Source organism: Chelonoidis abingdonii, chromosome 4 (genome assembly GCF_003597395.2).
Source record: "Chelonoidis abingdonii isolate Lonesome George chromosome 4, CheloAbing_2.0, whole genome shotgun sequence".
Classification (NCBI taxonomy): Eukaryota; Metazoa; Chordata; order Testudines; family Testudinidae; genus Chelonoidis; species Chelonoidis abingdonii.
The window spans coordinates 87,670,920-87,694,009 of record NC_133772.1 but is presented as its reverse complement, the minus strand read 5'-3'; the positions used below and the strand labels follow the sequence as shown (position 1 = coordinate 87,694,009).

Sequence of the window (23,090 nt, the reverse complement as noted above, 5' to 3'; positions counted from 1 at the left end):
TTTTTCTTTATAAAATAACATTTATTACTATTTATAAACACACTTCAAAGTAATATTTAGCATTTATGCCTAAATAACTTAATACACAGCAAGTTTAACACTTTGGTCATGCTACAAAATTACTTATATATAAAAGATTACCAACAAACTAGGTGTTAAAACTGCTCTCCCACTTGGAGTTTGTTCTAGAAGTGGAGACTTCTCATGCCTGCACTGCTGCTGGGTGCATGCTTCCCAGTGTAACCGAGGCAGCAGTGCTATCTTAGCTCATACTAGCATGCTAAAAATAGCAGTGCGGCTGTGCTGGCATATGCAGTAGCTTGAGCTAGTCACGAGTACCCCTCATGTAACCTGAGTGAGCCACACGCAGACTGAGCACTGCTGGCTTTAAGGTCCCTTCTCATATTCTCGCAGCAGTTTTCAGCGTAATTACTGAATGCATTGGCTGCTTGGAGACTGACAATATATTGGCAAGCATGGAAACACCCATCCATTTACTGACACTCCGCTTTAATGTAGCAAATTTCTATAAGAAGAAAAAAAGTGGGGGGAGGTGTGGGGAGAGCCCACCACACTGTTTGTAGGGGAAAGCAGGAATCCACATGGCTTGAGAATTTTACATGGGTGCTCCTTTCACCCATCATCAACTCACTAGGTGCTAGGTATCATAACAGATGTGGTGAGACATTGAAGAGCAGAGAGTAAGGAAATCCTTTCAACACCCTGCTCTGCTAGGCCCAGATCCTGAAAGGTACTTACGCTCCTAAATGGTAGGCCCTACGCCTTACAGCTACATCTCTGCCATACTCGCCACCAACATCCAGTGCATAATTTTTAAAGTGCAAATCTTCTTTTAAAAAAATCAACCCCCTTCACTTTATTTTGCAAATGTAAAGTTTGATTTGTTCATAAGTGTAAGCATATACATTAGGCAAGGCAGGACTTTAGCTGGGCTTTCCTGCCAACTGTTAGGGAAAAAAAATCAGATTTTGGTAAAAGCTTTTTCTGCTGACAGTAAAGGAAACCCATTTGGTGCATTCCTTAGCAAATGCTCTCAAATAAGTCTGACATTTCAGTTCTTGTCTTGTCAGAAAGGATGTTAATCTCCCTCCTGTCCCCATTCCAGCTAAATTACTATGTCACATTTATTACAGGATACATTTTGTGTTATAAAATGTACTGTAACATCAATGAGCTTAGACGCTTAACCCCATCAACAGTGAATTTTCATTGTATTCACAAGCAGCACAATTCTACCAACTCCTTAATGGCTGTAAGAGCTGCTCTTGGACTTTGCTGTACAGATACTATTAATATTTAAGACAGAGGCGGCAGGAATTGCACTTTGTTCTGTAACCATCACCCTGGATTATCCTGCAAATCTTTTCACTGTATCACTATTTTGTGCTAATCCCCTCTCTTGCACCTTTCTAGTCTGTTCTCTAATGTTGCCACTGCCTTGGGAAATTCTGTGTACTTGCACACTACAACAACGCTACATGGAGCTAAATGAACCAGCAGGACTGTGGGTAGCATCGGAAAGTGTTTTTTCATACCCACCCTTCATGCACAAAAAGGGACGTTAAGAGGCTCTAGCTAGTTTAATGCCACTGGTGAATGCTTAACTAAAATGACAAAGCCAAATGGCTACTTCTGTGCCCACTTTCTGAGGATGGCCATACTCACAGGCTACATGATAGCATATTCTTCTGAAATGTGTATTAGAGCTATTGTCAACTGTTTGGAGTTGCTTTTTCCCCCTCCTTCCCACCTATTGCCAGAGCATACACTCTTGGTAGAAGGAGAAGAAAAGCAGAGGGCAATAGCATTACACGACTACGCCAGAGGCAGCCTCAAAGCTCAGTGTGCCTGAGGTCATACTTCTCTGACAGAGTCACTTTTGCTAGCCGTGCTCTGGTCATGGCTCTGCAGCAAAGAACCCAAACTGGAAGTGCTATGCAGAGCTCTAAAGGAATTACAGAAACTATAGTTAATCACCTCCTCCTACTAGCACTGAAGCTACACATGTGCAAACAGCTTCAGAATGTGTTACTTTAGGAAACCTGGACACCAAGACTTTTGAAAGGAATTCATTTCAGCAACTAGGAGCGAATCAATTCTAAAGTAGGTCCCCACTGACTGATGCTTTCCTTAAGAGATTACTTTGAAAATCCTCCTCAATCCTCCACAGGAGTCTGTAAAATATGTGAAGAGGACTGTTCCTACTTGGCAATTCCATTTGCTTGCAGTATTTAGTCAGGTTTCATACTCACCCAGGCTTTTGCTTGCACCAAGAAATGCTAATATTTTAACTATAGTATTCAAGGACACAAATCTAGCCTATTTTTCTTGTACACAGGAGTTGATGGCAGCAGAGGCTGAGTATATCATCAACGTAGGGTTTAAAAATAATGTGTAAAGCCACCTCCTGTCCAAAGAATTGTTAATTACTAACTCTCAGTGAATTTAGTGCTGAAAGGGATCAAAATGACTAGCCTAATAACAACAGTTAGCTGTCTACAAAATTTCCCAACTTTACCCATCTCCCAACAGTATTGTCTATGGCCAGTACTGTCTTGTCCTGATCACCAGTAGAGCATGCAATCCTAGAAAATTACTTTTGAATGGCAAGTTGGCTATAAGATGACCAACAGGACCACTGAGAATAGAGTCAGACTGCATTCAAGGCAGCACATCAGGCTGTCTGGAAAAGTTTTATCTTAGGTGAAGAATGTCAAAGGCAAAGGACTCTGCATCTGTTCATTAAAAAGGAAGAAAAGACCCTAAAATTAGATTTGAGTCTTACCTGCAATGACCGGGCAATTCCTGCACATATATAGCATACATATTCCTGTGGGAATGTACAGAATAGCTATAAAGAAGTTAATAGTATGGAATTGCTTTGTCTGTAGTCTTCTACTTCACACCAGTCACTTAGAAATTGATTGTCAGAGCTGGAATTCTACCAGAGTTTGAATGGGGAAAAGTAATGGTACTGCCTACCATAACAGGAGCTGAATATTGCCCTTGCCTGGGGCCAACTGCCTCACCACTTTCCTATCTTTGAGCATGGATTCCAAAAATCCAACCACAGCTTCAGCTTTAGGAACACAAGACAAATTACGAGTGAGGTTCTACTTCTCTCCTACATACATTCTGCTCCTCACATAGCAATATGCTCATTACTGCCATTTTAATTTGATTAAACTGAATTGGTACCAGGAATAGGAAAGTAAACCAGAACTTTAGCAATCTGAGCTGATAAAAGGCCTGTTTAGGTCATTTTATGCATTTTCTAGGGGTCAGTGGTGCTTTCTCCAATCATTTCATGCGTTTCATTTTTAAAAGATTTACTTGTCACATCTGGGGACTTCACTAAGGTGTCACCATGTGGCAAACCAATTTAGCTCTTTATCAGTATTTATTTTCCAAATACTACTTCTAATCTCTTCTGTTCTTTCCCCAGCAGCTACCTAAACCTTTCAGTCAGCTGCCTACAGCTGTGCTTTGGAAACAAATGAATACCCCCCAATCAAAGCTTATTAAAATACTCTCAAGTCCAGGTCTTTTGTACATTTGTTTGTTTCTCAACAGCTATCAACCTCCTTAGTTTAGTAGAATATTCCATAGCTGTGAAGGATTACATCAATCAGTCAGCTAAAAAGAAAGTCATGCTCAGGCTAATACCACATGTCAGCTATTGGCTAGTAAAAGTCTATATATTCAAATCTAAAGTGCCTAATTTCTTATAACAATGTAAAGAAAAAAAACAATAAGTACTTAAATTCCACCAAAAAACTATGCAAAGAGTTTCCATTGCTTCATTTAAAAACAAATATATCAAAAGGTAGTCGTGGCCTTCTCAGTAATGAAGTTTTGAGTTCCAGTGCAGTTCAAGATAATCAGTTATAGGTAAAATGCTAATGACAGGAGATCATTAGACCAGTCACTGGGTTTTCTGACATGAGCCCATGACAACTACTGGGACTACTGAGCTACAGATAACTGGCAGAGCACTGAAGGGCAGAAAAGACAGCCTCACACGTTCTTGAAGTGTTATTGGGTAGTGATTCTTCTTTGAGTAAATGTAGACCTGTATTCCACTTTGGTGCGTGTGTGCCTAGCATGCTGGACCAGAGACTTCCGCCTAGCAGTACTTGTAGAGGGGTAGTGCATGTGCCTTGTGCCTCCCCTGACTATATGAGGTGGCACCACCCCAATCCCCCTCAGTTGCTTCTCACTATCTGTGGTTTTCCCTAAGGTGCAGTTCTTCCGGGGAAGAGTGTATCTCCATTCTCTGGACGTCAGGTGATGTCTAGCCTTTTATCTCGACAGGACCACTGGTTCATGCTTCACCTCACCTGTTCATGTCACATGCAGCCTTCATGAAGAGGCAACTGGTCTCTACACAGACCATCTCTAGATGGATGGCGTGCTGTATCAAGACTGAGTACGAGATAGCTTCACCTCCTCTGTGGAAATGGGCTCACTTCATGAAGCTGAAAGTGCTGTCTATAGCGTTCCTCAGTGACATTTCCATAGTGGACATTTGCAGGGCAGACATGTGGTTGTCCACACATACATTTATGGACCATTATGCTACTGCTGCATCTTCCAAAGTGAACAAAGGCCTCAGAAGGGCGGAAGATCTAAAAACAATTCCTACTGCAGTAGACTCCAAGCCTTGGTTCCAGATTGAGGTGCTTGCTTAGAAGTCACCAAAGCAGAATACATGTCTACATCCATTTGAAGAAGAAATGGCTACTTACTGTAATTGTGATTCTTTGAGGTGTGATGCAGGCGTGTATTCTACGACCCACCATCTATTCGCTCTGCATTGGAGTCTCCTCTCATAGGCTTTTGGTGTGAAGGAACTAAGAGTGGTCAGGGTGGCTCCGCCTCATATAGCATGGGGAGCGCCTACAGCCACAAGATGCAAACGCTGCCCCTCTACAGGTACTGCTAGGCAAAAGGCTCCGTGCTGAGTGCACACACACATCTGCATCACATCTCGAAGAACCAGTTACAGTTAGTAACTGTTTCTACCTGTGACGGTATTAAAAAATAACAAAGCCTAGACTGCAAAGAGTGTGTAAAACAAAACGCTGTTGTTCTGGTCTCCATGTTTCAAATGATTAAAAAAAAAAAAAATGTTCAGCTGCACAGTTAACAAGAAAAACAGTTCTATCATAACCAGAAAGACAGATCTACAATCATCTCTAAATCGGGATAAAAATCAGTACGTAGTTTTAGTTAAAGTCTCTCATTAAATTAATCAGACAGACAATCTCACTTTCAATAGTCCTCACAGAAGAGCACATGAAATGTATGAACTTAGTGTGCCCATGTTTTGGTAATTAACTCTTTGGGTGAGGAAAGGAGAGTATGGAGATGAGTTAGTTAAAAAAAATTGTCCATAGATTTTCTTTGAAACAAACATTTATACAAAAGCTTTGTGTGCTGAATTGCTCTGAAGAAACTTAAATAATATAATACCACACAAGAAAGAGTTGTGTTAGTTTTCTCCTTCTTCACCTTCTTCTTGTTTAATAACTGGGACACCTAAAACACAGAGAGAAAATTTCTGCTAAGAATCACTGATGCAGTACCTACTGATGCTAGTCAACTAGGAGTGCAGAGGAGAAGCAAGAACAAGTTTAAGTTGCCACCAGCAAAACAGCCTTTTGCCACTGCTTTAACTGAAGACAACAAATCAAGCTTCCCATGTGTCTGAATATTCCCCTCCCTTCCCAATTCTAATTGTTGGTTCTCCCTTCACTACCCCAGGCCTCAGCTTAAGAGCTTTCTTCTATGCTGTTGCTCCCATTTCTTGTGTAGCAGGGACTACAGTATATTAGAGCATGGCCTACCAATAATGAGTGGTCAGTGTTCTGCTTGACTGGGTCACTGGAGAAAGCAGAGTGTTTGAGTTGAGAAACCACAATGGAGCCACCCCAAGAGGAGAGCTGCACACCTTCTTCTTGGAGGTACATGATCTCATGCTGACAGGGTATGAGGAACACTGATTAACTCTTAAACCTTGGTGTGTGCCACTCTAACAGCGCACTGGTGTTGTTATGTAAACAAGGGTTACCCCTTTGATCATACAAACATATGCCTCACACCAGCTTCTCTATTCAGCTGTCTACTCTTCTCACACAGCACCTGTTGCTCCAGCCCATCCTTCATATCAACATTTCTCTCCAGCCATGTCTCAGTGTCCTCTTTCCTCCCACCTCTTCAATAATTCAGGCTCTGACTTCTAATCCACTGCTCCCAGCGCTGATACTGTATTCTTCACTCATTTGCCTGCCTGCCTCTCCTACTGCTGCTTTCACCACTCACCTCCTAGCTGCTACCCACCCTGCCCACTTCTCCTACTTGCTGTCCACTATTACCCAACCAACTCTCCATCCTTTAGAAGCCATTCAAACAGAGAAGCTCTTTAGATTTGCCTTAAAGGAGAAGTGAGCTGCTTTTTAAACAAACACCAGAAAGATTTATGATCATCAGCCATTAACATAAAATTTTAAATAAGTTTAAAAACAAAATTCAATATTTGAAAATCATTTCCCCTTTTATTACCTGCCAGGACAAGAGCTTGGAATTCTGAGTCTTCCTTGAAAGAGCTGATGACATCCCTAGCCCTAGAATCAAGGTAAAGAACATACCGCGTTGCTATGATCTAGGTGTTTTCCCTCTCACCATCTCTTGTGGGAAAACCCAGAATCCTGAACATGGGTGTTAGGAGATAAATCCACTTACATTACTGGGGTCTCATCATTAAGTCAATATGTGAATTCCACAAGAGATTTAAAATGTTAACAAATATTGTCTATCAAAAAATCAAAACACATTTCAGTTCACCTCTAAGTTATGCTGTTATGAGTATTTTGACCAGATACTAGTTCAACACATCAGAGCAAGACCCTCTCTGAAGCGCTAGTGATGCACAATGACAGGTCTAATTTGAAACAGGCTTTGTTGTAAATGAAGTCACTTTGAAGGCTGAAACCAATTCAGAGGAGCTCCACAGCACTCACCCTCTTTCAAACACTCGAAAATCCACTCTCAGAAGAAGTTGAGGCTATGGCTGAACAATTTAGCGTGTGCAGAGGTGAACACACAGTAGAGTAAGTGGTGAAAGGAAGAATGCTGCTCATTGAGTTGGTTCCCACCCCTCCTCCAGATCTCACAGTTGTACTTTTGAGGTGCTGAGCCAATACCTTACTGGTCTCATTACACTAAGCAAAAGATCTTGTATAATAAATGCCACCCAGCTGCTGCTTAAAGCTCACCATCTAGTTTTTTCAGCCTGGGCACTCGTTTGGTTGCTTCCTCGACCCAGTTGCTCTGCTGATCGGCAGAGTATTTCTCTTCCAGTGGATTGCCCACAAACACCAGATCCTCCAGTAATGGCAAGTCCGCCAGTCTCACAAACTCTGCTGCAATCACAAAAGAAGATGCTAGAAATAGACTGTGGAACACAAAAAGCACATCTGCACCAAGGCTGCCTTTCAATACCTGCACAGACACTGCCAGGATATTTTTAAGTGAGGAAGGATATGGATTTATTGGGCACCACGATGAAGAATGCAGGTGATAGATGATAAAAGCAATGAGTCAGATATATAGTTCAAAGAACAAACCCCACATGACACAGAAGTTGAATAAACAGACTCTCAATATTTTTTAAATTCTCTTGTATGAGCAGGCAATTGGAACAGCTTGTTCATCTTTGCAGGCTCCCTAGTAAACTTGCCCACTCAGAACCTTAAGGAGACAGTTTCCTCACTTTGACCCAAGCTGTCTCAGCTAATGCACACTCACCATACTCAGTGAGGAATTTCAGAAGAGAAACTAGGAGCCTAGGCTTACCCCAATCTTTCACCAAATTATTGGACATATAGAGAATCTTCAGCTTCTTCATAACATGGATGCCCTTTAGCTTCTCAATTAAGTTGTATGAGATCCACAGTTCCTCTAATGTATCTCCAACTGCCTCCTGGAAAATGATAACACCTCTCAGAAAAGTGAGAGTAAGTCTTCCTATATTTACCAGATTATCTCTGCTCCCTTTCTCCCCTCCAGATGCTATGTCACACAACAAACAGAACCATATATTTCAACATTCCTTGTTTTCTTTTAAGCAGGTTCCTAATTCTGGATGACAAAGCTTCAAGGAAAGAAAATCCCAAATTTTGAAATACATCTCTCAGCTTGTTTAGAAAAATAAATCAAGACATGAACAAGATATACTGAATATCTGAGCAGAGTTCTACTCAAGGCATATGGAGAGAAAGGAGCTATTTTAGCTGCACGCAGAGAGTTCTACAGTGCTAGACGACTGCAGTTCATCAATTGTTTCAGAGGGTTTAGTTTGTAATATAAGAGATTGCATACTTTTAGACAAGTGCATGCTTATATCTGCAGGTTTCAAATTTCACTTTCTATCCTCAACAATCCTCCAGCAAGAGGAGAAAGAGAGGTTACTTACCATAACTGTTGTTCCTTCAGAGTTGCTTCTGTGCATTCACACCTGTGGGATACAGCAGCCCTGGTGTTAAGTGGAGGAACTGCCTGGAAAAGCCATATCCTGCAAGCAGGAATGCACAGAAGCTCTTGAAAAACAAACTCTTTCCTTTATTTCTTTGGTTTTAATTATACAGACATCTTAACACAGAGGTAATAAAATTGATCCTGGGCTGCTTCCTCTCCTCTAGATCTTTGCCTTGTTATCTATATTTCTACCCTTGCCTCTCTGCCACATGCCTTTTATCCCATTGTTCAGTGTGCCAATCACCCCTGTGATGGGTAGAGAGTCACAATGTGGTTTATAGGCAGGCCAATGTGTGCAGTGATTGACCACAATATCAAAAGCACTTTCTGGCAGGAGATGAGATTCATATAAGCAAAGGGAGTAGAAGTTATAATTCATATAATGCCACTGGTGTTTATGGTGCTTTACACAGATAGAGAATCTACATTTTTACCAATGGATCTTACAGTCTAAGAGCCTGCTGTTGTATGCAGAATCTCATGTTATGGGAAATGGATGTGGAGGGCCTTACAAGGTCATATCTCAGGTTAGAAAAATGACAAAAGCAATAGCAAAGGGGTCTGGGAAAGTTGGCTGAGTGAGACAATAAGGGTAGCAGATAATGCATATATAAAAAGAAAATTGTTCCTCTTAAGTTATTGGGAGATTTAAATGTTTTATTTGGTGGATTAGCATTTAAAGTCTGTAAAGACAGAGGGCATTTTAAGGAACGATTTCAGTGAAGAGAGGGTGGTTAACTGGCACAAGGGAAATGGGAAACTGGTCCAAGCACCATGAGCAACATGTAGAAGGTGCAAAGATGGCAGCAGAAGAAAACAAAATAAATGGTTAGGCACTAAGGTTGAATTATGTAAAGAGAGATGCAAGGGTAGGTAAATCACTCTTCCCCTATGTCTTGATGCAAGAATTATGTAGCACTTCATTGCTAATTTTAATAAATGTAAACAACAAAAAGGGACGTACCAACCCATTCAGATTCTTTATGTTGTTTCTCCCCAATGAAAGAATCCGCAAGTTTTCTGCAATGGAGGGAGAAGAGCTTTTTATTAACAAATGTCTGGTGCTTAAAATGTAAAGAGCTTGGAAATCTGACAACATACTGCATACCACACACAAGAGAGGTTTATATTCTGAACAGGCTATATTAAGGAAGAATGACATATCAGAAGCAAACGATATACTGTTCTATATACAGATTGTAATGAATGGGTGGAGTGGATGGCTCAAGTACGGGTATTAGAAGGTCTTTCATCTGTAGGCTGCCTGTTCACATCCAGTCCAGGCAGAGCCTGAACAAAACAGGCTGCCATTCTGGTGTTCTAGTGCTCATGTGCATGAAGCAAGATTAAATTTTTGGTCCTGATCTTACTTCCCAGACCAGGAGGGATTGGGACCAATACTAAGGAGGCAGACTCAATTCCTGAATAGGAGGCAATACCTGGTGTTACTTTATAGCAACCAGTGTCTGATTAGAAAGAGGTCAACTATTTTGACCCATGAGATTCTAGTAGCAATACAGCCACTCTGATGAGATTTATTTTCAAATTGCCTATACTTGTTCAGCCGTGAATTGTTCTTGTGATGTGCCAGAACATCTGAAGCTATCACAGACAAAGAGTCTTTTTTGTGAAACTTCATTTCCAGCTGTTCTTCCAGATATATGCATGCACAAAATCATTCTATAGGGTCTAGTTAGGTTAACCTCTAATCAGTAGTTTCCATGGCTATTTCAAGCCCTTTCTCACGGTGTGCATTTGAACTAGGCATTAATTACCTAATGATCTTGTTTTTCTCCTGTTTGCACAATGATGAGAAATACAGTATGTCCTATTTAATGATGAGGCAAATGAATATTCCACTCAAGAACCAATGGGTGCTGCAGAGAAAGCATATCAGCTGTTTAGAGTGGCTGGGATGGGCTTTGGGTTGGTCAACAGTGACCTGTCCTGGACAGCCACACCTGTAAGTAAAGGAAGGTTGTGATGACAGAAGACCTATTTATAGAAAGTGGAAGAGAAGAGGAAATAGATGGGCTTTCATGAAGAAATTCAGGTGCAACTGGAATTCTTAATGAAATCCCAGGATCTGTGCAAGTCCTGGACACTTTACTTTCTTGTGAGAAGAATATGATAGGGTGTAGTGTCAAAAGGTAGTTAGGTGATGTCTTTGGAAGGGAAAAAGTAAATGCCACTCAAAATACAGTAAACCTGAAGCCTACTGGAACCATTTTACCTTGAATTCCCCAAACTCCTATCCCCTGGAAAAAGACTCTTGATCTAGCCAAATTATCTTCATGTTCTTTGAAACCATGATTAGAAACTATGGATACTTTTCCAAAAGCACGTAACATTGGCCTTTTGAGTATCTGTTCAGTTATTATAAACCTTAAAATATAAAATTGGGGAACTGATATTATCTGAAATGATGTCCAATTGGGGAAAATATTACTCCTTAAATACTCTTGTACTCAGAAATCCCAAACTTTGCAGGAAGCAAGATTTTCCCCAATGTAATACTGACATTAAGTAAAAGACAATTAAATGATTCAACCTGGCCTAAGCCTCATCCCTCAAAGGGAGCTAGACACATAATTCCAGGCTGGAGGGAGGCAACTCCCCACCACTCAGAATTTACAGTCCTGAACTCTCTCATAGAGTTAGGTGCCTCAGCCAGGTCAGCACTTTCTTAAGAAAAATGGAGCCAACAGTACTTCCTTATAGCCAATGGCCCATTGGTTAAAGCACTCAGAGATGTGGGTTCAAATCGCTGTTTTGCTTGATGCGAAATGGGGACTGAACGAAGGTCTCCCACCTTCCTGGTGAGTCCCCTTTACTTTTTTTTTGGAAGCAGGGGAATGGAAGGTGATATCAGAACAGGATGGCCATGTGCCACAAGCTATGGAACATATCTAATCCAAGCAGCTAGAATATAAACACAATCAGTCATTGACATATCACTTACTTAGGCCGTTCAGATTGGCGATTTTTTCAATGCAGTTTGTAGACAGAGACAACTTCCTTTAAAAGCAAGAATAATTAACAGCTTATATTAACAGTGCAACAAGAATCACTGAATCAGAAGAAGGCCCTCTTACAAATCACATTTTGTTAGAATGAAATCACATTTTATTCTTCTCCTATTATGTAGTAAACCATTGGATACATGCACAGTCCTATTCTCCTCAAATCACGCATCTCTGTAAGATTTAAATTTCCCTTTTTTGGGATTCCACCACTGATTTTATACCATATGTGTGGCATCCTCCTTTGTGTGCCTAGCTCAAACCAAAGACAGGTTACAATATGTCTCAAACTTTTCTTTCTGACACTATCAATTAGCTCTATTTTGTCCTCCTCCTTCCTCATTCAGATGGAGCTAACACTACAGTGTTTCTCTTGGAGCTACTTTGGTCAAGAGCAATGCCAGCAGCAGCAGCACTATGAGCTGTCATGGATGCTCTAGGCCCTAATACTAAGCTTCCTAGTCCCGTGGAGACCCAGGAACTCAGGACAAGTCAGTCATTATGCTGTTAAGAAAGTAGTACTGCAGCAAATAAATTTCAGTACTATTACCATATGAGACTGAACCTCAAGACTTATTTCTGAACAGCAGTTCCTAGAGAAAGCCCGGGCATCTGAATGTAGTGGTGTAGACTTTGGCTCACAATTTCACATAAAGAGGTTATACAGCCACAACAGTGCAGGAGTCTTCAAAGGGACCACATGCTCGTCCACGGCCTAGTGGACTCCAGACATGGGACAGAAATTATTCACTTCAATGCCATCTACCAGCCATTCAGTGGACTGGTATTAATGCTGAGTTTGCATTAATGTCTGAGAGAACTAGGTTCTGTCTTCTCAAGTAAGTGGCAACTATATTACTAAGCAGAAGAACATATGTATGTTTATATGGGAGAAAGAACAGAGCTTATTTTGCTCACTGTGTAGATGTAAGGGGAGAAAACCTAGACTTCAAAAAACCAGAAGCAATGATTAAAAATGGATTATTTCCAGGTTTGTTTGTTTAACAGAACTTACTCGCAGTTACCAAGTGTGGACAGAGATGCATCCATCTTCTCTACAGGAGGAATCTGGGCATATAGTTTCACCTCCTTGGCCTCCGATGCCTTCTGGCCATTTTTTTCCTCCTGAGGAAAATAAAGAAGGAAAAGAAAGGGCAAAAAAAATGAGACACTGATTAGAATCTGCAATTGTTATAAAAATTATCCCTAATCTTCAAGAAAACAGAAGAGAAACAGTTTTAAATCTTGTTTGTTGTTGTTCTGGTGGTGTCGTTCATCTGAATTACATCTCACTTCCAGCAACCTAGACTCTCACTCAACTGTGTAATTAACAGGGATGATAATACACAACCCCCCCTTTAATTTAAAGAAAAAGAAGAAAGAGAAGACTGGCTTATTTCCAGGATATTAAGATGCTTATCAATGCAAGTATTTAAAAAAAAAATACAGGGAGGATCCCTGGATCAGATTCAGGATTCAAGTCTCCAGCAAACTCAGTTGTTTCCCTTAGCATCTTTTTCCTCTCTGCCCTTCACACCTACTCATTTCAGTTTGAATTAGGAGCCAGACACAGCAAAAGTATATACCTAACAGTAGCACTACTTTCCACTATATCCCTAAAGGTCAGTTTCAGGGGAAGTTAGACTTAAATTGTATTGATCTGGGCTCCTCATAGTTCTAGCACCCTAATCCCAACCCTGAATGCATGTTTCCAGATCACTGACAAATCAGCTACCAAAAGGTCTAAGTGTAAGACACAAAAGCCTCAAATCACAATCTGAAATCAGTAAGTCTTAAAGCATAGATGAAATTGGTAGAACAGTAAACTGAGGAACATTCACTTTTGGTACTAAAAGAATTAAACAAAAAACTCCAATGTTAAAGGAATATTATTTACATTGCAGTCCAGCACTCAAAAGTTAGGAAATGCCAGATTTATGAATGCTTATGTAGACTTAATTCTGATTCCACCTCGTGCATCTCCCAACATTTGAAATGGCTAACATAGGACTGGTATTGCCCCGGGGAGGAAGGAGAGGAAGGGCCAGAGTGTGTGTTGCAGAGTGAGCCTGCCCTGCATTCACCCTGCAGCAGTGGCTCCTGCACCAAAGGGCTGCCTGGGCTTGGCTCCCTGCTCTTGCTGTTGTGACCTGGTCCCTGGCATAGGCGCTGACTCCGTGGGTGCTCTAGGGCTGGAGCATCCACAGGGAAAAAATGGTGGATGCTCTGCACCACCGGCACTCCAGCTCACCTCACCTCCTCCCGAGCATGCCATGTCCCACTTCTTCTCACAGCGCTTGCTGCCGCAAAACAGCTGTTTCGCGGCATAACAAGCTGTGGGAGGGAGGAGGGAGGAGCAGGAATGCAGCGCGCTCAGGGGAGGCAGGGATTTGGGGAAGGAGTCCAATAGGAGCAGGAAGAGGGTGGAGTTGGGGCAGAGACTTTGGGGAAGGGGTTGGAATGGGTGTGGAGCCAGGGTGGAGTTGAGGCGGGGCTGGATTGAGCACCCACCAGCGCCAAGAGAAGTTGGTGCCTATGGTCCCTGGTGCTTGAGGTTGCAGCACCGCTCCAGGTTGGTCTGTCTGCCCCACTGTAGATGGAGATGGAGGATCAGATGGCCCAAACCAGAGAGGGGTGCCAAGCCCAGCCAGCCCTATGGGACACGAGTGATTTCAACCAGGACTGGGTGTTTGGGGGGGGGTCAAAGAAGGACAGTCTTACACAATGTTCCCTCTAATTTTTTATATCCATGTGTGGAATGAATTTTGTTATGTGCACCAATATGGAGGTGACGTGTGGTGGGAGTGGGGCCAAGGGGTTCAGAGTGTGCATGGAGGGGCTCAGGACTGGGGCAGAGGGTTGGGGTGTGGGGGGGTGAGGGCTCTGGCTGGCAGTGAGGGCTCTGGGGTGCAGGAGGGGCTCAGGGCTGGGGCAGAGGGTTTCGGTGGAGGGGCGAGGGCTCCAGCTGGGGGTTAGGGCTCTGGGGTGGGGCTGAGGGGTTTAGGATGTGGGAGGGGGCTCAGGACTCGGGCAGAGGGCTGGGTGAAGAGGGGAGAGGACTCCAGATGGGGGTGCCAGCTGAGGGGTGGGGCCGGGGATGAGGAGTTTAGGGTGCACGCTGCCCTGGGGCTGGGGCCAGAGGACTCCTCCTAGCCCTCTCCCCACCGGCAGCAGTTCTTGGAGAGAGGTGTTTCTCTCCACCAGCAGGAGCTCTGGAGCCGGCGGAGAGGCGCCTCTCCCTGCAGAAGCCCTGCATGACCCAACTTGCTCCCCTCCCCGCCTACCTCTCTCCTCTCCCCACACCGCTGTGGCTGCATGCCTGTGCGATCCTTTATAGCCTGCTGCGCGGCCGTGCAGCTTAGAGTGAACTTAGGTCCCATGAAACCCAAGACTATTGGAAGGTCTGATCCTGTGCACTGAATAAGGCAGGGGTCTTATGAGAAAATAGTCTTTATGATGTGATCTCGTACTATCTTAAAGCATATGAAGAAGGGGGCTGGATTTAGGCAGTGTGGGCAACCATAAAAAACTAGTATTTCCTAACTTTCAAGTGCTTGACTTTGCAACCTAAGTAAAGTCCCTCTAATGTAATTTTTTGTATGTAATTTCCTAGGGTTTGGTGGGGAGGCGGTAGGAAAAAGGCAAAAACAAGTTTAATTACATGCAACAAGAAGTTATAAATGCCATCAGCATCACGATTTGAACCACAGACCTTCACCACTTGAGTTACTGGATTAACTACATACTAGAAGCAGGAGTAGGCATTTATTCCAGAGGAAGGACCATTAGGCCCAAGTATTAGGTCTTGGAGGCAGGTCATAGGGAGCAGACAGAGGATATAGTAGCCCAGCTCTCTCCCTCCACTCTCCTCCAGAAACTTCGGGCCCATGTAGTGCCCTGAGAGGTTGGAAAAGGATGCTGGACCATGTGCTAGGGCTGTTGGGTAGGCATTTATGGAGGGGGGGAGCCTGGCATGTTTCCTCTCCCATGGATGCCTCCAGAAAGGTATATTGGCCACTTGGTCCACATGCCAGGTCCTGGAGTGTGAGAAAACACAGGCTGTCTCTCTTTCCCCCCTTCTACTGCTATAGCTGGGCGTTTGCTGTAAAAGGTTTCTGCTGTTGCTGCTATAGTGATGTTAGCCCAGTCTCAGAATGTTCACGTGCATAGCTATTTTGACAGTGCCCCTGTTCTGAAGAGTTTATATTTATATTTATATTGTAAACAAAAGAAACTTGCATGTAAAAGGAGAAACAGGTTGAAACCAGGAGGGACTCAGTCAGATTCTATCACATCTCCCAAGGATACAGGTTGGGAGTACAGAGAAGAATAGTTAAGAAAAAAGGAGTATCCAGAACTCAAAATCCAAATATGGTAACAAAGCTCTATTATCCTACTCTTGGGTTGTGCCTATACACTCCACACCAAGTCCTGAACCTGCTATAACAGTGATTTTCAAACTGCAGGTTGCAACCCAGTACTGGGTTGTTGAAAGTAAAGCACTGAGTCATGGTGGCTCTGCTACTCAGTTAAGGTAGGCTAGTACCTATCTGTTCTGACACCATGTTGTGCCCTGGAAGCAGCCAGCAGCAGGTCCGGCTCCTAGGCAGGGAGTAAGGTGGACGGGATGAGGCACGGGGCTCTGCGTACTGTCCCTGTCCTGAGCACCAGCTTCGCACTTCCATTGGTCGCTAAAGAGGGCAGTGCCTGCAGGTGAGAGACGCATGGATCCGCTTGCACACCTCCGCCTAAGAGCTGGACCTGCTGCTGGCTGCTTCCGGGGCACAGTGTGGTAAGCGGTGTCAGGACTGGCAGGAAGCCTGCCTTAGCCCCCCCACTGTGCTTCTGGTCAGGAGCCACCCAAGGTAAGCCTATGCCCCAACCCTGGGCCTCAATCCCCTGCCCCAGCCCTGAGCCCCCCAAAACCAGACCCCCTTCCTGCACCCCAAACCTCTCATCCCCAGCTCCAGCCCAGAGCCTGCACCCCCAGCTCAGAGCCCTGACCCCCTCCTGCACCACAACCCCCTGCCCCAGCCCAGAGTCCCCCCACACCCTGAACCCCTCATTCCCAGCCCCACCTTGCAGCCCTCACTCCTGCACCCCAACCCTCTGCCCCAGCCCTGAGCCCTTCCCACACCCCTCATCCCCAGCTCCGTTGGGTCATGGGCATCAACAATTTTCTTCAACTGGGTCACCAGAAAAAAAGTTTGAAAACCACTGTTCTAGAAAGTAAAACAGTATAAATACCTTCTCTAGTATCTGGAAGGAATTGAGCATGTGTCTCACACCTATGCCATGATTCAAAGCACACTGAGGTCAGTGGAAAAATTCCCATGGATTTTAGATCAGGTCTCTGGACTATTTTCCATACCATTGTCTGATATCAGAACTGAGCGATCTCTAACAAAACGAGCTTTCTAGAGGGTTCCTAGTTTATAAGTGTGAAGGCACTTAGCCCATAGGCACATCCCAAAAAATGGAGATCTATACTAAGTTTAATTGAAAAAGAATAATATATAATAAACTTGTTGCTCATTTAAACCTTTAGGTGACTGGACATAGATGGCTAGATGGCAGTAGCTTAATCTAGATAAGATTGTGTTGATGGTGGAAGATTGGGGAAGCAACTGGAAGAATTAGTGAGGTTTATATCTGCATCCCCAAATGAAGAAACATGCCTGCCAGTTGAGACACAGGTTCACAAGTTTGGAATTTTGTTAGATTCTGGATCGCTTTGACCACTCAGCAATTTTAGCCATGTATATGTTAAAATATTTTAAACAGAGACTTAGTTTTGAATTCAGACTTTTTTTTTAAGTTATTTCTGGGAGTTCTGTTCAGATAAAAACTTGGCTCAACTATGTCAATGGCAAAAGTCCAATTGACTTTAATGGGGCCAGGATTTCATCCTTGATTATTTTGTGCTAGGGATAAACTCTAATTAGGTGATCAAGATTGAACAGAGTATAATTAGATAGAGAAAATCAAAAGACATCCTGCAGAGAAAACCTCTTTGTATTATCAGATCTTCTGTCAATGTACAATCTGGTCAGGACAATTTACTAGGAATAGAACACAAGGGTTCAAATGAAATTGATTTCAGTGAGATACTAATAAAATAATATTGTTTCATGAAGCTTCTTTTAGTGACAGATATTTCAAGAAAATTATTTTTTCTACATTATTGTAATGAATTCATCAAACTGGATGAAGCCATCCTATTTATAACTGAGATTCAGGCCAGAGTATCACTGAGACAACTGCAGATACTTCTCTTGTACTTACCCATCTGGCTAGAGCTTCTTTAATAGTTGTTGCTTTTGCCTAAACACAAATCAAAAGAAGAATCATTATAATTTTTTTGGCTCAATTGTTCATTGCAGAGCATTTTTTCCCCTTCAGTTCCATGGTCTCTCTTCCTACAACTGATCCTAAGAAGCAGAAATTGAACCCCCTTCCAAAAGCTGCTTTTAATTTCATTCAGTGAGTGGTCCAATAGCAATTTTAGAGGTGGTGCAGTAAGTTTGAACATACATACATGCACAATTTCCCCGGGGGGCCAAGCACATCATCTTCTTGATCTTGCCTGCTCTCTGTAGGCATGGGTAGCACAGGGCTTGGATTACTGGACCAAGTTCTCTGCATATCTGGTGAATCTCTATTGAAGCCAAAGGAGTTATACTAGTGATGAAATTTGGTTTAATGCCCTTAGCAGATCACGCTTATCACAGATATTTCCCATGTGGAAATTTGCTAAGCCTTTTTGAAACACACTGAGGAAAACTTTGTCCTTCCTGCACCGGGTCAGGTGTAGCCTGTGGTATTTTCTTATTTTATTTTGATTTTTGCATCAACTACCTTATGCTTCTAGGCACCTCAAATAATTGAAAGTCACACTGTGGTCAATTAAAAAAAAGAAGTGTGAAAGCTACCATACAATATTCACTTAATAGACTGACCCACAATAAGAGTAGAAACTTGGTATACCTTACTGCAATACCTCAGCCACTATATTGAGGCCCATTGCAAAACTCCACTAAATCCTCTACCTATTTCTACCCTATTGCCAGTGAAGAAAGAAATTTTGTAGCATTCCCAAAAAGTTAAAAAAAAAAAATCAAGGTTCTAAAGGACAAAGGAGGGAGAAATGTTTCAGAGTCGAGGATCTCGCAGAACAAACAACCTGCTTCCTCACTTCAAAATCAAGAGGACTCCAGCTTGAACACCTCTGCTGATCTTAACTGTACAGTACAGCGCAGGGAGAGATTTCCTAGTAGCTGAACAGATCAGAGAACACTAGTGTTATGTACTTTATGTCCAAAGCTCCACTCAGCAAGACTCACCCCATTCTCACTAACTTTAGTTTCTGAATGGTCTCATCGTGTAACCCCCATGTAGAGCATATTACGCTAGTGCAATCTCAAATGGCAAAACATGTATAATAGTAGAAAGGTTAGATTGTAAGACCTTTGGGGCAGGGACCATCTTTTTGTTCTGTGTTTGTACACAGCCTAGCACAACAGGGTCCTGGTCATGACTAGGACTCCTAGGCATTATGGTAATACAAATAACTAATAATGATAAGAATAAAAACAACAGCAGCAGCAGCTCTAGATACAAAAGACATCCTGCAGAGAAAACCTGCTTTTTGCCAGACTACAGAACATATACACCTAAAAGACATTTGGTAATTTGTTCCACCACACTAGCTGAATCAAACACCAAGAACATTATAGGGCTGAGAATCATTCTTGAATTAAGAACACTGCATCTCTTCTTCCCTCACTAATTCTCACACCTCTATCAATCCCTGTGAAGGACCACAGATGAGCCAACAAAAGTACATATCTTTTGGATTTTCAGCTCTTTGGGACATGATGTGTCATTTATTATATGTTTGTTCGATGCCTAACACAATGGGGCCCAACTTGATTGCAGCATGCAAATGCTACTGCAATAATAAATATTAAATAACTGGTTCAAAAGGAGGTGACAGATATAATAAAATCAGCATGAACTCTTGATCTGTATCACTCACCATTAGACAAAAAGATGACTAGTACAGTTTCTTTCCCATACTCTAGCCTAAAAACTTACTGAATTTAAATAATCCATGTGATATAATTTAAATATAGTGACCAGTTTCTTTCCTGGCTTCTTCAGATTTTCACCCATAACTGTCCTGTCTCTTCCATTGCTGACACCTGGCTTGATGCTGATGGTGAGGATGAAAACCAGAAGCAGGGAAATAGGTCATCTGGGTAACACAGATCAAAGATCAGGGTTTCTTAGAGTGAGTTCAAATTCACTCCAACAAGAATAGCAATATGGCCTGCCTGCTTACATAGGAAGGCTTCACTGATCCCAGGCATGGTGCACTAACTAGCCTTGCTGTAAATCTCACATGAACCAGTCCAATACCAGGCATCCTTCACCTGGGAACTGGCTGTCTTCCCAGAATGACTCAGGTTAAAGGAGGTTAGATTGCCGAAAGGAAAGACAAGTAATCAAAATGCTATACTGCTGATTATGCCAAATCATCAAGGGCTGAAAATGTCACCCTTGACAGCTCACATTGATGTCACAGGAACAAGAATAACAAAAAATAATCTAAGGAAAAAATAAAAATCTGCACACACAGAGGATTGGTAAAATATAACAGAAAAATATTAAATAATCCATACTCTGCCCCATCCATGGAATAATTTCTTACAATCATTACAAGACATTTACAAAAATTCAACACACACAGCAATGTTCCCAGGGGGAAAATAGATAACCGGGCTTCATCCTCATTTTTATGCATTTAATTCTTCTTGGCCATTTCAGTCAAATAAAACCACACGGAATTTCATAGGACAGAGAGCTGTAATCAGGCTAGTCAAAGTAGATTGTGTATTTACTACAGTCTTCAACCCATCTATTAATTCAGCATTTTAATGATGGTGATTCATGGCACTCAAGCAGCTCTGGGATGAGGAATAAGATCATTTGCTCCCACTATTCTGATGTAGCCCTGGAATAACTCTCTTTCCAAGACATGACCTTTTTTTTTTTTTTGGTTTACTTGTTTCTTTATAACAACTGTTCACAAGTGCAGGAAATAACCTCAAGGTCCTAGATAGCGGGCTAGTTTGTGTGTTGCCCTATGGCCCATTTATACCTCTCCAGGGGCTGGCTCTGCTACCAAGCAGTTCACTCCACACCAACACCCCTTGCAGCTCCCATAGTAGGGGCCTGTCAAGGAGAAAGGGGGGACAGCAACAGTAAGTTGCTCTCTGGCTATTCTGGACTGAAGAACACCCTCTAGGATGCTGCTGCAGCTGAGAGCAAGTTAGAACAACCCTGAGACTGCTCTAACTTATGCTGGGGGCCAGATGGGCTCCTGGCAGGGCCCAGAACACAGGAGAGGCAAAGCTCCTCCTCTCGAGAAACACGGAGAGTCAGGCCCATCATCACCACGTTCAGTGAAATATGCTCCAATGGCCAAACCAGGCTCCCTAAGGCCATTCCCATAGCCAGGGCCCGCTAGGTCCCCCAGCTCCTGCTTTCCCCCCACCCCAACCAGGTCTCCTCAATCCCGCCTCGCTGCCCCCGCCAGACAAGTCACCTCCTCTCTCCCTCAGCAACCCCAGCCAGCCAGGCCCCGCCTCTCCCCTTACCCCATCCAGCCCCTCAGCGCCCCCTCCCCCAGCTCCCCGCTTCGCCTTTCAACAGACTCACCATTAGGGTTGCTACTGTCGCTGATCCGGTTGCTATGGCACGCTCGACTCCTGCGCATGCTCACCTGCAGTAAAGGCGAGGAGCCGGGGATCATAGAGACACCAGGCAACTAGATAGTCCCTAGCCCGGAAATCACATGACCTTTCCCGCTCGCTCTGCGCTCACTCGTCTCCTGTTCCGCTGTGCAGAGCGGTGGTGTGTCGCTGAGCGCAGTGGTGCATGGGAGGAGACAGTCGGAGACGCTGTGTCTCGCGAATTCGGCACAGCACGCACGGTACGGTAGGTCACCGCGGCTGCGTGCGTGGTGCTACGCTGCGGTGGGGGTCTGTGGGGGCTGCGTGTGCGCAAGGTGAGGGCGCTGCACGGATGGGGGCTAGGGGGAGTACGAAAGCATGGCTGGGGGGTGCACACTGGGGGCTGCAGGAGGGGCTGTGGAGGTCTGTCTGAGGAGGGTGGGTGGGGGGGGTGGCATAGCAAGCCTAGGGTGAGGAGGGAATGTATGAGGTTGTGAGCAATAGCTATCCACAGCCTAAGGCGGCGGGGTGCGCCACGGCGCGCGGGGCTGGGGCGGAGCAGAGAATACGCGGAGGAGGGGGGCGTGTTGGAGGCGGTCGAGCAGCACAATGGTTGGGTCTGGTGGGCGAATGCTGCCTGGTGTAGGATTGTGAGGAGGAGGGGGGTGGTTGTCAACGTTCCTATCAGATGAACTTAGCGTTCATAAAAGAAAGCTAGGCATGAACCTCTAAGCTAGTAAGACTAATCTGATATCGCTGCAGAGCCAAAGCCAGGAATTCCATAGCGGACTGCCCTCGGGTGGCCCAAACGATTCCCTGCGGAACTCCAACGATCAGAAGCCCTGGTCTTAACCACAAAGGGGAATAACCCTGCCTCCCTATTTCTCTTTACCCTTACCAGCTTCCTGGAAGATTAACAGCTTTAAGTCCAATGAAACCAAACACTGAGAGTACAGTATATCCCCTCCTTCTACCGCTGAGGCTGTTCAGATACCACCTCGTAGATCTAACACAAGAGATATTCCCTTCCTTCGGTCCTTAGCCTACCGCAGAAAAACTCAAAAAGGTTAAAAAGAAAGCTTATGAAAAAAAAGAAAAACATATAACATAGTCTCTGTATCAGATGACAATAACAGGGTCAATTGCTTAAAAGAAAAATGAATAAACATACTTATTAAAAAGAAAATACAATTTACAAACATCCAGACAAATTACATGTAAATACAAAAACCAATATAAAAACCCTATGTCTCTAACTTGTCAATCAACTTGAACAGACGATTAGAAACTTGAAAAGAAAAGATCCTCTCATAGCCGAGAACAGAAAAAGAGAGAGACCCAAACATTCCCTCCCTGAGCTTTTAAAAATCCGGTTTCCTGATTGGTCCTCTGGTCAGGTGTTTGGTTCCCTTTGTTAACCCTTTACAGGTGAAAGAAACATTAACCCTTAGCTATCTGTTTATGATAGTGGTACAGCTGGGTGCTGGTTTGGGTCTGCTTGCCGGTGCTGCTGGGGTGTGTGGGGGTGGGGAGTTGTGTGGATCGTGCCCTGCTATGCTGACCCTCCGCTCCCGGAGAGAGAGCATTGTGGGCCACAGTGAGTCTCTGGTGTGTCTCCCCCATGGGTCTGCTATCCCCTGACAGCGGTGGGGATCCCTGTGATGGGTTCAGTCACAGAGATCCCCTTGGGACAGTCTCTTGATGTGCTGAAATTAGCCCTGAGCCCCAAGAAACCTTAACTTGTCTTGGTCAGTTTGGGTTAGCTCATTAT

General features: G+C 43.6%; 1 protein-coding gene across 2 annotated transcripts; it reads right to left on the bottom strand.

The window, feature by feature from the left end:
* Positions 1 to 21,394, bottom strand: DNAL1 (dynein axonemal light chain 1). 2 transcript variants are annotated; one of them, XM_032780227.2, is made up of 8 exons: positions 21,306 to 21,394; positions 17,868 to 17,906; positions 12,598 to 12,707; positions 11,522 to 11,577; positions 9,524 to 9,579; positions 7,879 to 8,005; positions 7,299 to 7,445; positions 1 to 5,562 (listed from the first exon to the last, which is right to left on the bottom strand). In XM_032780227.2, exons 1-8 carry the CDS (start codon positions 21,306 to 21,308, stop codon positions 5,516 to 5,518), a joined length of 585 nt encoding a protein of 194 aa, XP_032636118.1. In that variant the 5' UTR covers positions 21,309 to 21,394; the 3' UTR covers positions 1 to 5,515. The 2 variants fall into 2 exon arrangements, with proteins under 2 accessions (XP_032636118.1, XP_032636119.1); XM_032780228.2 differs by lacking the exon at positions 21,306 to 21,394 and adding an exon at positions 20,746 to 20,782 and having other exon boundaries at positions 5,413 to 5,562.
* Between the last annotated feature and the right edge of the window lie 1,696 nt (positions 21,395 to 23,090).

Bases quoted from the DNA above. Each gene is read 5' to 3' on its own strand.
- DNAL1 (XM_032780227.2), bottom strand. The intron at 8,006-9,523 runs GTACGTCCCTTT...ATCATTTTCCAG, and splicing joins TAAAGAATCTGAATGGGTTG to GAGGCAGTTGGAGATACATT. The intron at 5,563-7,298 runs GTGAGCTTTAAG...TCTGTGTTTTAG, and splicing joins CAGGCTGAAAAAACTAGATG to GTGTCCCAGTTATTAAACAA.